Genomic DNA, 15,523 nt, shown 5'->3' on the forward strand with positions numbered 1-15,523 from the left:
CAGTGAGTCACAATGCAGGGGGAAATGCTTAAAAACAGCCATGAAAGCCAGGCATGGTGGTACATGCCTGTCACCCCAGCATTCTGAGAAGCTGAGGCAGGAGGATCTCAAATTTGAGTTTGGGCCAGACCATTTAAGTCACTTAGTGAAACTCCACCTCAAATACAAAAAAATATAAGCAACACAAAAAGGTGTGGGGATACAGGTCAGGGTGCAGGGCTGGGTTCAACAGCACCAATCCCATAAGTGGCAGCTGGGAGGTGTAGCTGAGGGTGCTGCAGCAGTGCCTGTTTTGGGGCCTGTGAAACACTCTGGAGCAGCTCCCTTACCTCCCACCCACCCTGCCGAGCAGGCTGCAAGCCAGCAGCACAGTGGGAGGCTACTCCTGCCCCCTAACAGGCCAAGCGTGGCAAGGGTGAACTTGCCGGGCTGTGCGCCACGGGTGGGGTTCTGAAGGAGAGTGCAGTGAGCTGCTCACCCCCACTTCTGCTGGCTGAGTGGTGGCTGTGGCACAAAACCCTAACACTGTAGTGTAAGTGGCATGGGCCTCATAGGCTCCAGCAGCACCAACCCAGCCCTTCACCCCCTCCGGGCCCCACCAAACTCCCCAGACATGCATGAAGACACATTGGAAAGAAAGGAGTTAGTGTGTGAAAGGCATGGATGGATTTTATTTGTTACCCTATATCTACAATTTGAGGTAAAATATAAGCAACACATAAAAATGCCTATTTCTGCTACCATGTAATATAATTCTCCATTGTGAATATCGTGATAAAGCTAATGGAAACTCTATGCCATCACATACTCTAGCTTTGACAGCTGGATTTACAACTCTTATTGTCTGTGAAGTCTCCACACAGGTAAGATTCTCCTACAAAGGTGTAGAATATCAAGGGTGCAGGATTAAGCTTACTGACCCCTCGCTCCCCACCCTAGTGCCTCAGTGTTACAAGCAGAATTAGAAAGTAACGATGGCAGTGAACCCCTCGGACCCGAGCCAAGCCAGAAGAGCATCCAGAGAACCTGTGCACCCTTGTCATGGATGGTGGCCATGGGCATCTGCATCCTTGATGGCCCAGATATTCACACCTGACCTCCAACCTCTGGGCCACATTGCATTTCAGGTGGATGCAAAGGCCACGCAAAAGAGGCTCTTGGCATCGTTCATCATCCAGAACCCGCGCTGCGATATTGACTGCGTTGTTAGGTGATTCAGAAGGCTTCTCTTTTAATTATGGTAAAAGAACAGATGAATCATGATAGACAGCTTAGGAAAAGTTTAGTCAAATATACAGATACTAACTCTTCAGTCAGTCATTAAGGAGAGCTGTGAACAAAGGATAATTTAAATGATTTTTCAAATAGAAAAACTAAAGAACTGACTGTCACAGAAATCTTCTTGGTTGCAGAAGCTGAGATGTTCCAGTAGGAGCTATCTTCACACGATGGGAAAATACACCATAGCTGAAGGTTCTGCAGAACACGTAAAAAATCTGCTGAGATTCTTCCCTGTCATCTTTCCAGCACTGCTGTAAAATCCTTTAATATATTCCAAAGGAAGCCAGCCACTCTCAATCTACAGTCACTCTGCTCTTTAATTCAATTCACAGAACTGCTGAAAAAGTAGACATTTCTATCTAAAAGTAGAAAAAAAGGTTTGTATAGAAGGTATTTCTGTTATACAAGTATATTACACAGCTTGGGGCAGTAACAGGTCCGAAAAGCTCTTCTCAACCACTGATACTTTAAGCTAAAACAGGAGAGAAAACAAACAAGCAAGCAGACAGGTTAATCTGACTCTAGAAATTTCACTATCATGTATCACAACCTGAAACTCCAATTTCTGACAATAATTACTTGAGTCAAAATATATTCACGAAATGATACGAACCTCAAGCACATGAATTGACATTGACAAATTACAACAAATGTCACTTTTTAAGAAGACCTGTCATGATATATTCTCGACAGAGCCCACCCAAGTCTAGCACTGTCACATAACTACCCTGAAGTATTAACCTACGAGGCTTGGGGATAGCCATGGGGACTGATTCAGCTTCCCGACTGTCTAGGGGACCCCACTAGCCTTCTTGGTAAGAAGCTGGTGGCACATGCCTGCAGTTGCAACACTCAGGCAGCTGACATAGGAGGATCACCTGGAGTTTGAGGCCAGCTTGGGTTACATATCAGTTTGAGGCCAGCCTACAGTTCCCAGTGAGACCCATCTCAAAACACCAGTAACAAAAAGTAGGCCAGGCTCATGGTGTCTGAATAATAGGCCTCAACTTATGATTCCACAAGCAACATGGACCATGGGCCTGTGGCTCAGCCAGACCCCACCAATCCTGCGAGGGGAGAGACGTCAGACAGCAATGGTGTCAACTCCAACTCAGGGAATTCCAGTGGATGGGGTGGGGAGCCAAGTTTAGCCTACAGAGTGTTTTCCTTTTAAGGCAGAGGTGCATTGGAGACAGTCTTGAGCTACGGAGAATATCCCCCAGTGCTTCAACACATGGGATCCAAAGGAACACAACAGGGAGGGGACACAAGGCCATTTACCCTGGCGGGGAGAGGTCTACCACGTGGGGTCTGGTTCTTGCTTGATCTGCGAGCTTCCCTCTGTCTCTTTAATTTCTATCAGGAGAAACCAAAGAGTGGCAATTAGTTAATGAATGCAAAGCTGCTTGATCTCAAGTCCATTTGTACCTCACACATGGGACCAACGTCTTCAGCCCGCTCCTTAGAGCATATACACCCACAACCCCCATGCACCCAGTGACACGCCCTGCCTAGGTGGCACAACAGTCACTTGGCTGCTTTGGCATGGTCAGGAGTAACCTGAGCAGGGCGCACGCTTTCTCAGCAGCAGTGCTTAGCTCACCTTCTGTTGGTGGCACTTCCAGCTGGGTAGACTCTGCTGACTCTGAGGAGAAGCACACAGATACTCACTCAGTGCTGTCATTCACAGAACAGAGAGGAGAAAGCCCTGGCTCTGTCCACACATCACGAGCCAAGATGAAACAAAAGAGGCTCCAGCCATGGTCACTCAGCGCTGTAGCCCAGGCCTACTCTTCTTCTTCTTCCCTCTGTGATGACTGTACACGGTACACAGCTGAAAGCTTTTCTGGTACCGGGAATGAGCTTACCACCTCGCACATGTCAGGCAGGCACTTGTGCCACTGAGCTAAATCCCTGGCCCAACACCTCAAGTATTTTTTTTTTTTTTTTTTTTTGTCTTTTTGAGACAGAGTCTCACTATGCAATTTAGGCTGGCCTTGAACTCACAGCAATCCTCCTGCCTCAGCCTTCTGAGTGCTGGGATTATAGGCATGTGCCTGACTTCACAGCTAAAGCTTTATCTTTTTCCTTTTTATCGGTACCAGGGATCGAACCCACGACTGCCTGCTTGCAAGGCAGGCGCTTATGCCGCTGAGCTAAATCCCCAGCCCCACAGCTAAAGCTTTAAACAGCAACTTCTCTCTTCTCTGGTGCCTCACAGCGCTACTGTGGTGCCACATCCCAGGCCTAAGCAGAAAACCTCACAGAGCTGTCCAAAGAAAGCAAGAGGCTCCTGTTTGTAAAAAAATTTTTTCCCTGTTCTTAAGGAATCTTGTTTATTTGGTAACAGGAATTGAACTTACAACTTTGCACTTGCCAGGCATGGGCTCTGTTGCTCAGCTATATTCTTGGTCAAGGAATTTTATTTTTATTTAATTATTTTTTTGAGACAGGGTCTTACTATGTAATTCAGATTGGCCTGGACTCACTATGTAGCCCAGGCTGGCCTTGAACTCACAGCAATCCTCCTGCCTCAGCATCCTGAGTGCTGGGATATAGGCATGCACTACAACACACAGCTTTTAAGAAATTTTAAAATCTATAATGCATACATGCCTGCCTAATACAACCTGGCTCACTGATTCACAGCAACCACTGGAAAGTGAGGACATCAGGAATAGAGTAAGAAGATGATCTTTTTACTCTGGTACTTCATTCTACTCACTTAGATCCCAGGCTTCCTGACAGGACAGCTGTTAGAACCTGTAGCTCATGTTTATGTGCACTTTAAAGGTTTTTTCACGCAGGTGTCAAGGAAACCAGCCCTGTGTTGTGTTCATGGACGCTGTGTGGTGGTGAAGCCCCATGATTACCATGCAAATGTGGCTCTGTTTCCTTCTGTGTCCACTCACCTTGTATCACTGGGCCTTCTGACTCATTCTGATCAACCAACTCTGAAAATAAAGCAGTAAATTCAGGCAACAACTCAGTGACACCAATCCACTTGGCTACTCTCATGACCTAGCATTGCCTATTTTCCTTGTAATGATAATGAACAAAACTTAAAGGTGCTGGTGTTTCCCATACCTCATCACTAATTTCAGTGATTACCATGAAACTCTGCCAGAGAAGACCACACAAAGATGAGGACAAAATTACACTGTAAAAATACAATCAATGTTTTTGGAAAAAATACATTTTTTTGAGATAAATTGAAATTTATAAAAATGGATTCAAAGAAAAAATTACGACATTTCTTTAAATGTCAAAGGTTGTTGTGTGATTAAAGCTGAATGTTGGAAAGACAAGGGCAACACTTTGGTGCGAAGTCAGTTTCCCTTCAGTCACTGACCTTAGCCAGCACCAACACACTTGCCAGATCAGGAGGCCAGAGGTAGGGACACAGCTCAGCAGCATGAGCCCTGCCCGCCAAGTGTGAAGGTCATGAGTTTGATCTCCATACCAAAAAAAAGGAGGTGAACTGAAACACAACCTCACAGCTTGCAGTACGAGCAAGTGAACACACATTCTGACAAAGTGCGCCTGGAAACCTGGACGGGGGTGCCTAACTAAGCCAGCGCAGAAGATGGGCACAGCTGCAAAGCATCAAGGGCAGCAGGAAGCAGGCCAGGCCTTGGGCACTCAAGGTAGGTGAATCGGGACTCTGCGGACGGACCGGCACTGGGACGTGGAAAAGACACAGCAGGTGGCACAGATGGACCTGCTAGACTTATAACACCAATTTTAACCAGAAAAAAAGACCAAGATGCTAAGAGCATTATAAAAGCAAGAATTGTCAGTTGTGTATATATTGAACAGTAAAGTTAACAGGACAACTATACAATATACTGACATAATTGAGTCTCATCCAACTACACCTTAAAAGTGACATAAGCATGAGGGAACTAGAACACGTGACATCTGCTTACTGAACAGCACATGGAAGCCCAACATGTGCTGGACACTGAAGTTAGCAGACAAAGCTACATTATTTGGAATGTCCCACTCATAGTGTCATTCCAGTGTTGTGATCACCTGACAGATGAAATGATAGTAAGAATAATAATCATAATGATAAACACAGACTGTATCTTCTGAACACCTACTATAGGCCAATATCGTTCTAAAGTACAGATTTGCAAATTTTCTTTTCTCATGAAGTCAATTAGTAAGTATTTTCAGTCTCTGCTGCAACTTCTCCATTCTGCCAGAAAGACATGGCAGGGTTTCAATAAAACTTTATTCATAAACACCAGCTAGGACCTTGCTAATCTGTTAAGATTATTTACAGGTAATAAGTAGCTCATTTAAAATGCTGCAAAACCCTCAAAGTAAGTACTGCTATTATGGTTTTATAACTGAGTAAACGGGGTAAGAAAACCAACTAGGAAGTGGCTACAACAGGTCCTCTGCACATTAACAAGCTACACTCTGGAAGCTGCACTGTCCACACATACACACTTATACACTCATACCCCAGGAGCAGAGAACAGAACAAAATCCGTGTTTCATGAAATACTCACGGTTATTAATCACAAGTCCTGGAAATGGTCTAAAGAGAAAAACAAATGATTAACAGTTTTTTATTTTTTTGTCTGAGACAAGAGTTTCACTATATAGGTCAGACTAGCCTCAAACTTGCAGCGACCTTTCTGCCTCGTCTGCCAACTGACGGGATTACAGGTGTGTGGCACCATGTCCAGCCAGTTTATTTTTAATCTTAAGAATATGTGCTCAAAAAAAAAAAAAAAAAAAAAAAAAAAAGAGTATGTGCTCATGCAACTGATGCTTAGCCAGCCGTGGTGGTCCATGTCCATAATCATAGCATTCCAGAGGCTGAGGTAGAAAGACTGTTCTAAGTTCAAGACCAGCCTGGGCTACATAGTGAATTTAAGGTCTGCCTGACCTACAGAATGAGACCCTGTTTCCAAAAAATAAAAATGGCAAGCTAACAGCACTGGTATGATGGAAGAAAATAACAAGGATAAACTGGAACCAGTCAAGGCAAGCGTCCCTTCTGTGAACAGTACTTATTGAGTGCAGTTTCTCCTAACATTGGCAGAGGGCAGTATAACCACAGCAGTCTCTTACTTCTTCTTCTTCTTTTTTTTTTTTTTTTTTTTTTTTGTCTTTTTCGTTTTTATCAGTACCGGGGATCGAACTCATGACTGCCTGCTTGCAAGGCAGGCGCTTATGCGGCTGAGCTAAATCCCCAGCCCCCTCTTCTTTTTCCTTTTTTATTGGTACTGGGGATTGAACTCACGACTGCCTGCTTGTAAGGCAGGTACTTATGCCGCCGAGCTAAATTCCCAGCCCCAACCATAGCAGTCTCAAAGGGCTGAAGGTCATCAGTGGCTGACCTGGGATCACAACTAACATGAAATCCACAATATGACGTCAGAGGCAGGCTGGTAACATTCACTTATAAACTGACAGTTAATATTCTAGGATTTGCAGGCCCTACTATTTTTCCCCCCACTGTAGTACCATGTTTTTAATTCTTTTGGGAAGATACGCAGAAGGGGAATAGCTGGGTTGAATGGGAACTCTAATACCATTTTGGGGAATCTCCACATTGATTTCCACAGTGGTTGCACCAGCCTACACTCCCACCAATAGTGCAGAAGGGTTCTTTTTCCCGTATCCCCTCCAGCACTTATCGGTTGATTTCTCTATAGCCATTCTTTCTGAGGTGAGATGGAATTGCACCTTGAATGACCAGTGATGTTGACTTGTTTTTTTGATGTTGACTTTTTTCATGTATTTGCTGTTTGTATTTCTTCATCTGAGAAGTGTGTATGCATCTCAGAGGCCCATTTTTGGATTTGGTCTTTAAATCTGGGAGGACTGATTTTTTTGAACTTTGTATATGTTCTAGACAGTAATCCTCTGCAGGTTCTGCTAGGTCCAACTATTTCTGCCCAACTACTCAAACTGTCCACTACAATGAAAAGGCAGACATGGATGATATGCAAAGCTGGATAGAACTGTTTCACTAAGTCTATAAAAACAGGTGACACAGAGACCAGATTCAGTCACAGCCAATGATGTGTCAACACTTGGCCTATTACAAGTCAGCTCAGGGGTACATTGCAGTGGCAAGCACTTGTCTAGCCTGTGTGAGGCATTGGTTTTGACCCTCAATATCATAGGAGAAAACTTCACCTTGGGCAGGAGACGCACTGTCACCATGAGTAGACCAGGGTCTCTATTGTTTCACTGCTCAGTGAACTCGACCTGGAGACTTCCCAACTGTACTGTCCAAGGGGACTCAGCCTCCTGGTTTCAGATCTGCTCTTGCTGACTACGCTCACCTAATGACTGTGAACTTGATAAACTCAGCAGAATCTAAGATCCTTCTCATGGAGCTTATTTCCAGGTAACTGGGGGCTTTGAATGACACCCCAGGAGGCATGCCGTCCACCACGACACATCCAGGGTTGATTGTGATTTTCCTGTAGGGGACTTTCACCGGAAAACCCATTCCGATAGCTTCACCTACAGAGAGACAAAGGGGACAGAAGCAGAGTAACCTGCACCTTAACAAGCATGGAAAAGTACAAGACTGTTTCTGCTACTAACCAGGTCTGTGCATACCAAACAAACGCAAATGTGCAGTGTTCATTTTTATACTGACCATCAACAGAGTAACACATTTAATACTTTCCTATTAAAGGCATGTAGCACAAACACATTTAATAAGTTTTTTTTCCATATGAGGATCACAATTACTGAACAGTCTACCGAATGGATCTTATTAAAACCAAGTCTTGCTTATCGTAACTGAACTTGGCTACCATGATACTCACCAAACTTCCGACTGAAGAGGTCATTCACTTGTTCTCTTAGTTGCCTTGCTTTTTCAACTTTTGACAATCTTTCATTATCGTCATCTAAAAATAGTTAAGAATAAGCCAGAATCTTAGCAACACACTTCGACTTTCAAGTCAGTTGTCATGAGATTTAAGTCAAACCCTTTGGAGTCTAAGCATCTGGACTACTCAAATAGAAAGCAGTTCAACATGGTCCCACTAGTGTGAACCATGCATGGATACATGCATGATGGGCCATCAGGTGGCTTGTATCACTAGTGCAGAAATGGATCTGATCACTTGTCAGTTTTTTTTACTAACTAAAGTAATGAAAAGCTGCCTGATGAGACAGACATGCATGTACCAGTGGTTCAAGAGAGCAGTGAGACACATGACTTACAGTCCTGTCATGAATGTCACAGTTACACTCCACCTGAAAACGGTACCCTATTTGTATCATAAAGACCTCCTCTTACTATTTGCTGTTTCACAGAGGCTTTTGAAGGACCACTAGGCCCTGGGGTGCTTAGCTGTGCTGCATGTGTGCAAGACCAGAGCCATACCACTGATCTGCACTGGCAAAGTCTCAGAGGGCTGAAGAGACTCCACAAGCTCTGATGAAGGCAGGGAAGCCATACCTGGAATTGTTACTTGAATGATGTTAAGATCTTCAACACCTGATGCAGTAGTATTAACACTGGGTGATGAGTTTATTTTTCCTTAAACAGAAACGGAAGATTAGCACATAAGAGAGACACAAACAGTCAAAGCCTTCACTAGTAAAAACTGGAGGCAATGTGCTTGCAGTCCACGCTTTCAGGGATACTTCTTTTCATGGTATGTTTCATATTCAGCTCAAGGGTTAAGCTTTCTGAAAGACTATTTCACCGCCTTCTGCCTTCTTGTGGGATGCAGTGGTATATCACACCTACTGGTGTACCACACCAATGACTGAGTGTCTTTGTCTGGAGGTTTCAGCACAGCAGGGAAGCATAGGGCTCCTCCTGGACAAGGTCACCTGTCTTGGTGGAGCACGCAGCTTCAAGAGGGCTGCACAGGTGTTAATGCAGGGCCAACAACACAGTGAAACTGTGACAGCCATATTGCCCTCACTTCGAATTACTGAAGAACTACAGACTGCAAAGCAGACAAACACCCCCACCCCCCACCCCAGGAATGAGTCTCCCTCCCAGCCTAAGGACACTTACTGGGAGGGCTCTTAGAGGAGGTGCTCTCCTTGATTGCAGTCTCAAACATTTCAGGCCTGTCAATGACAAGAGAGAACATGCACATGCCAGCCTGGAAGACCCCCTGCTGCCTCCAGTTAAACCAGCAAGGTCCAAGAACTGAAACAGGGCTGGGGAGTAGCTCTGGTAAAGTGCTTGTACCGCCCACACACCATCTCTAGTATCTTCACAACACAAAAATAAGACCCCTGGGCTGGGGATTTAGCTCAGTGGCTTAGGCGCTTCCCTGGGAAACATACCGTTATAAATTCAATCCCTGGTACCAAAAAAAAAAAAAAAAAAAAAAAAAAAAAAAAAAAAAAAAAGACTTCCCCAAAGCGCCCAACACCAAATATACACTCAGTTCTTTAGAAGAAACACCATTATACAAAGAACCCATCCAAAAACATGTAACAGCTGTGCTTGTGGCATCATCCTGGCCCTTCTTCAGATCCCCCCTCCAGCCAGGCTCATTTCCCTGCCTCTTCTTCCCACATCAAGGACCTGTCCTTAGGACTCGGAGCTGGGGTGGAGGACAGAGACAGCAAACACCCCTGCATATAGCCCTCCACGGCCGGGTACTCAGTACTGTGCCCCACCTTCTCTGCAGGAAGCGCAGTCTCAAGCTGACAGCAAACCTTTCTGATCCTGCCTCGAGGACAGTGAGCCAGGCAATGTCAGTTTCCTTTGTGTGACACAAGCCTGGGACAACTCAAAAGTATGCACCACACCTAGTAAATGAACCCTGAAATTCATATCAATTAATTTCAAGTAGCTGTTTCCCATCAATATGTCTCAATAACTATAATCATTCCCACTTGTTCCAATCACCAACCTAATTCTATCCCAGATGTTCAGGCAAATACGGAGAGCTGGAGAAACCAAAGGCCTTTAGGAAATGTGGTCAATGCTAAGACTTCAATAGCATGAACCGGTGCAAGTGTAATGGGGTGGTGGCATTAGATCTTGCGACATGAAGTTACCTCTCTGATGTGGTAGCGCCAGCCCCTTTCCACTTCTAACTCACTAAGCTTGCAGCATGTGGGTGGCACATGCCTGTGACTCTAGTTACCCAGAAGGCTAAGGAAGGAGGATGCGTGTCTTTGGCTGGCCTGAAAAGGAAAAGCTTGGGGTGCTCAGTGTGGAACACTTACATCACATCTAAGGCCCTGGGGTTAACTCTTATTATTGGGCAAAGGGCAGCTACACAAAGAGAAGGGTGGTCTTCGGCAGCTACTTGATCTATGCCTAGCCCTGGAGTCCCCAAGTCTCTGGCTGGGCCACTCCCACAACCCCCTACTGTCCTTACTTTTTAATGATGAACTTGATTTTGGCCTTGTTCCGGAGGATCTTCTCCAGCCTCGGGATGCCAAAAGTGGAGGGCCTGCGGAACGGCACCCCCTCAGGCAGGCCTTCCACGTAGAAATCTTCTGGGAAGGACTCAAACAATGCAAATGGCACCTTCACAGCTTGCTTAAGGCCAAGAGCTTCCCCTGTAAGACATACACCGCATCTGTTTCTGCCACAACACTGAGAAAACATTGCAGGTTTAAAAGTGCATTATAAAAAAAAACCTTAAAATAACAAACTCCCAAACTAAAAATGCATTTGAAATAATTTTTCAGCACTTTAAGAAATGATTCTGGTGCCCAAGAAAACACGAGGAACTGAAGTCCCAAACCTGCACGTTTTCAATGACAGTAACATTACAATGTTAACTCCCTTTCTTCTATGTACAAAGAGCTATCTTATTATTTCAAATAAACCTACCACATTTTTCATTGAAAAGATTTTCAACTTTCTGTTTCAGGTCCGTGATTTTGGCATTCCAGGCCTCTGCATTTTTATAAAAGACAGAACAGTTAAAACTGTAATACCAGTATATGCTCACAGGTAGGAATCTTTCACTGTTTACTGTGCAACTTTACGAAGTACAAAATAAAAAATGCATACACGTTTAATGTGGCAACGTTGCCACGTGGGTTGGCAACCACTGATCCTGGCGTACAATTGAACTGTTTAGTTCTTTTACTAATACAGCACATTGGCTGTAAGTAAATAACATCTGAATGACCCAATGCCCCCCCCCCCCAGTTACACTGTCTATTATGTGCTGGGTATGGTTAAAAGTACATTAGATGACTAATATTTGCAATCTTTATATAACCCTGATGGAGAAAGCAATGCTGCCCCCATATGGCACATAAGAAATGATGGCAAAGACAGCTTCCCACTACTTTTTTTTAGCGCATTTAAGCATTTTGAATTACTCAAGGGTTTTTTTTTGTCTTTTTGAGACAGCATCTTGCTATATGCAATTCAAGCTGGTCTTAACTCACTTTGTAGCCCAGGGTAGCCTCAAACTGACAGCAATCCCCCTGCCTCTGTCTCCTGAGTGCTGGGATTACAGGCATATGCCATCATGCCCAGTTGAGCCACTAAGTTTGAAATGTTATCTTTATCTTTATTTTATTTATTTACTTATTTATTCTTTGATACTGGGGATTGAACTCACAACCTTGTGTGTGCCAAGCAGGCATTTAAGCCGCTGAGCTAAACCCCCAGCCAAGTTTGAAATTTTTAAAAATTATACCAGCCAGTAGAAATGCTATAACATTATTCTTTTTTTTTGTCTTTTTCTTTTTTATCGGTACCAGGGATCAAACTCATGACTGCCTGCTTGCAAGGCAGGTGCTTATGCCACTGAGCTAAATCCCCAGGCCCAACATTATTCTTATTATTAATGAACAGATCTGTGCTCAGGCCTCACTCTCAAAGGTATGATGCATCAGGCAATCTGCTCTGTGGTCTGTTCCTGTCATCTCTGACCAACAATGACTCAGCAAACAGGAATTATTCACTGGTAAAAATAAAGCATTAATTTCCTTTATTCAAAATTCTGAAATTAAGCCAGACATGGTGGTACATGCCTGTAATCCTAGCACTCAGGAGACTGAAACAGGAGGACCACTACAAGTTTGAGGCCAGCCTGGGCTACACGGCACAACTGTCTCAAAAAAAAAAAAAAAAAACGTACAAACATCCCCCTCCAACCCACCAAACCAAAACATATACACAGACAAAGCCCCCACTATTCTGAAATTAATAAGTCCAAAAGAGACATTTACCAAAGGAAAACTCTCTCCCTCGAGGCTTGAAGGGAACATTAGAACCGTTAGTCTGCGTAGGAGTTCGAACAGTAGAGGTTTGAGGATTATTGTTATTAGGGCCTAAGAAAAATGGAAAGAGAGAAAGTGTGATCAGCACGTGTTTGTTCTGGGTTAAGTACTATTTCCGCATTCTCTAGAATAAACACTGTGGGTCCAGCACACAAGGAAACACCAAGCTCAGTGCATTTCCTGCTCACCCCCACAGTGCTCCGGCCATGTTTCTATGTTCCCTCCTGCCTACGCCATTTGGTCTCTGAAGACGGTGCCTGATGAAGCTGAGATACCACAGGGACCCTGTAAAGCCTCCTGATCTTTCAGGCACCAATGTCTGCTTAGATGTCTTCCTTTAGCCCTGGATATAACACAACTTTAGGTACTATTATCTCTACTACGAAGCTTCCCTTTCGACTGTCCAGCAGTTTTTTTTTGAATTTTTAGTACAACTTAGAAATAATGTCACAGATATCAGTTATTTCCTATTAAATGAAAATGAGTGTTCCATTTATCCACAAAAAACCCAGACCACGAATCTTTACAGAGGAGGACATCCATTTGTGATATGATATGACTTCTATCCAAAGAGAGCTTTGAATGATTGATTGATTGATTGATTGAGACAGGGTATGCAGTTTTGGTTGGCTTTGAATTCACAGTGTAGCCCAGGCTGGCCTCAAACTTGCAGCCATTTTCCTGCCTCAGCCTCCTGAGTGTTGGGATTGCAGATATGTACCACCACACCTGGCAAGCTATTTTTTAAAAGCTATTAAGCAAAAATAGCTGGATGTAGTAGCACATGTCTGTAGTCCCACCTAATGGACAGGCTGACACAGAACAGCTTGAGCCCAGGAGTTTGAGATCAGCGTGGGAAATACAATGACACTTCATCTATTAAAAAAAAGGGTCAAGATAATAGAAAAATAAACATTAAATTTCATCTGCACTCTCTGGTGTACAGTCAACATTCTCAGGATGGATCCTAAAATGTTAAATTTCATAATCTGCAGCAATGTTTGTAGATTCTGAGCTTTTGTTTCAATTACTTCCTGCAAGCTGTCCAGTACCTATGAGTGTGTTTGTACAACAGTTTTTGCTTGATGACTAATTTTTACAGAAATCTATTAATAGCTGGCCACGATAGTACATAATAGTGGCCACCGTTGCAAGCACTTTCTGGGTAGTAAAGAATTATACTGTACCACAGAGAAGAAGAGCACAGGGTTATGCAACATGGGACCAAATATCCAGCTGGTTAGCAGCAGATCTGGGATACCAACCTTCCAAGTCTGGCTTCTCAGTACAGTCAAAAACCTGCTTTCATCGATCTGAGCAAGAGGTAGAAAAAACAGAGCCCACAATTCCCTATAAAACATTAAAATCAACATCCTAGTCTTTAATCAGCCCAACACTCTTGACTAAAAAGCAATGATAGCAAGTGTGTCTGGGTGGGCCAGCCCAAGTGGCTTACACCCCGGTGCTATGTGTTGACATGCAGAATGCCAGTGTCTCATAGCAGTTCCGTAACATGTCACTAAAGTTATCTGACAATCCCTGCTCACACCCCAAGCTCATGATGCAACCTCTTGGCAAAACATGGGCAAGGCAGGAAGAGCAGCTGGCCAGGCAGCACCACTGGCCTGACTGCTCCTATCTAAACAGTTAACTGGCACTCCGGATCACCTAAGCAGGAAAGGACCACACACCCAGGAAAACAGCTAAAGTGACGATAATGCAAGTTTCAAGTACCACGAGGGTGTACCAACCCCAATGGCAGTGTAAAATGGTACAAGCGCTTGGGAGTTCTGTTGGGTGGCTTCTGAGAAAGCCCAAACCTCAGCATTCCTACTCCTCATTATCCACTCTCCTGAGGAGAGAGGCAAATGCGGCACTTTGCGCACAAAATCTCAGCATCTTCATTTGTCATAGCATGGAGATATACACAGGCAGGAGCCCATTAATATTGTGGGTTTACAAGTGAATATATAAGCGAGATGTGAATACATACACTAGACTACTACACAATAAAACAGAAACATTAAAATACGCGACAAAGATACACCCACAAATATATGGCTTGAAAGCACCCCAGGAACAGGGCCCTGAGGCTGTGGGCTGCCAGGTGTGGTCTGGGGACAAAGCCCTTCAGGGGGCCAGCATAAGCTCGTTCTGTGTAAGCCACTTCTGCTTCACAGAAGTTTCATTTCAAAGAGATAATAAACCAGCTGCACAACATGATGCACACCTGATAATATCAGTAAGGAGCAAACAGCTGTCACTCTTGCCACTGAACTTTTGACAGAAAGTCCTACACTGGGGCATGGCTTTTGGTTACTCAAAACACCTTACAAACACTAACGACAGTATTTCTGGTTTTTGACACAAGACAGTTGGACAGTATCTTAATTAGCTTCCCAGGCCCAGGGGCTGAGACAGCAACAGTCAGGTCCTGGGAAGCCGTGCTATGCCCGGCTACAGCAGGAGGAGCCCTACTGCAAGCACTGGCCTGGCTGAGAGCCACCAGCTGGGCACAGAAGGCTGGTGGACTGTCCATTCGCCCAGCCCTCACCTAAAATACACAGAAGACTCAAGTGTTCAGAATGAGGATTTCATTTTAAGAATGTTATTTATTAATTTTTTTTACAATTTAATAAATGGTCTAGCATGACAAATGAGTTTTACTGCCAAATGTAGGAAGATCACTACTATCTTATTTCCCTTGCTTATTCTGCTACAAAGCAAGAGAAGCTATGTATATTTCATTCTGGTTAACATACTTATTTGTGTTTAATAATCAAGTCATCAAATAGAATTGAGAAATGTCTACATAAAAACACAAACATGAATTTCATACTAAATTATTCACTGATGTTTCTTTTGGTACCAGAAATTCAACTCACAACCTCAAACTTGCCAGGCAGGCACTTATGCTACTGGGCTAAATCCCTGGCCCTCACTGATAGTCATTAAAAGTATGAACAAAGCCAACACAGTAGCACATGCCTGCAGTCCTAGCTGGCTATCCAGGAGGCTGAGGCAG

General features: G+C 44.0%; 1 protein-coding gene across 7 annotated transcripts in view; it reads right to left on the reverse strand.

The window, feature by feature from the left end:
• Positions 1-643: 643 nt before the first annotated feature.
• Positions 644-15,523, reverse strand: part of Gtf2i (general transcription factor IIi) — a 96,348-nt gene continuing 81,468 nt past the window's right edge. For all 7 annotated transcript variants that reach the window (XM_013149332.3, XM_013149322.3, XM_013149325.3 and 4 more), the window contains 12 exons: positions 12,448-12,549; positions 11,090-11,155; positions 10,629-10,812; positions 9,302-9,357; positions 8,732-8,812; positions 8,091-8,174; positions 7,596-7,779; positions 5,805-5,833; positions 4,194-4,235; positions 2,885-2,926; positions 2,563-2,637; positions 644-1,753 (listed from right to left, as the gene is read on the reverse strand). In XM_013149332.3, coding sequence (XP_013004786.1) covers positions 2,579-2,637; positions 2,885-2,926; positions 4,194-4,235; positions 5,805-5,833; positions 7,596-7,779; positions 8,091-8,174; positions 8,732-8,812; positions 9,302-9,357; positions 10,629-10,812; positions 11,090-11,155; positions 12,448-12,549 — 929 coding nt within the window. In that variant the 3' untranslated portion in view covers positions 644-1,753; positions 2,563-2,578. The remainder of the gene's footprint in view (positions 1,754-2,562; positions 2,638-2,884; positions 2,927-4,193; positions 4,236-5,804; positions 5,834-7,595; positions 7,780-8,090; positions 8,175-8,731; positions 8,813-9,301; positions 9,358-10,628; positions 10,813-11,089; positions 11,156-12,447; positions 12,550-15,523) is intronic.

This window comes from Cavia porcellus, unplaced genomic scaffold (genome assembly GCF_034190915.1).
Source record: "Cavia porcellus strain 051 isolate PalLab524CR breed Dunkin Hartley unplaced genomic scaffold, mCavPor4.1 scaffold_23, whole genome shotgun sequence".
NCBI lineage: Eukaryota > Metazoa > Chordata > Mammalia > Rodentia > Caviidae > Cavia > Cavia porcellus.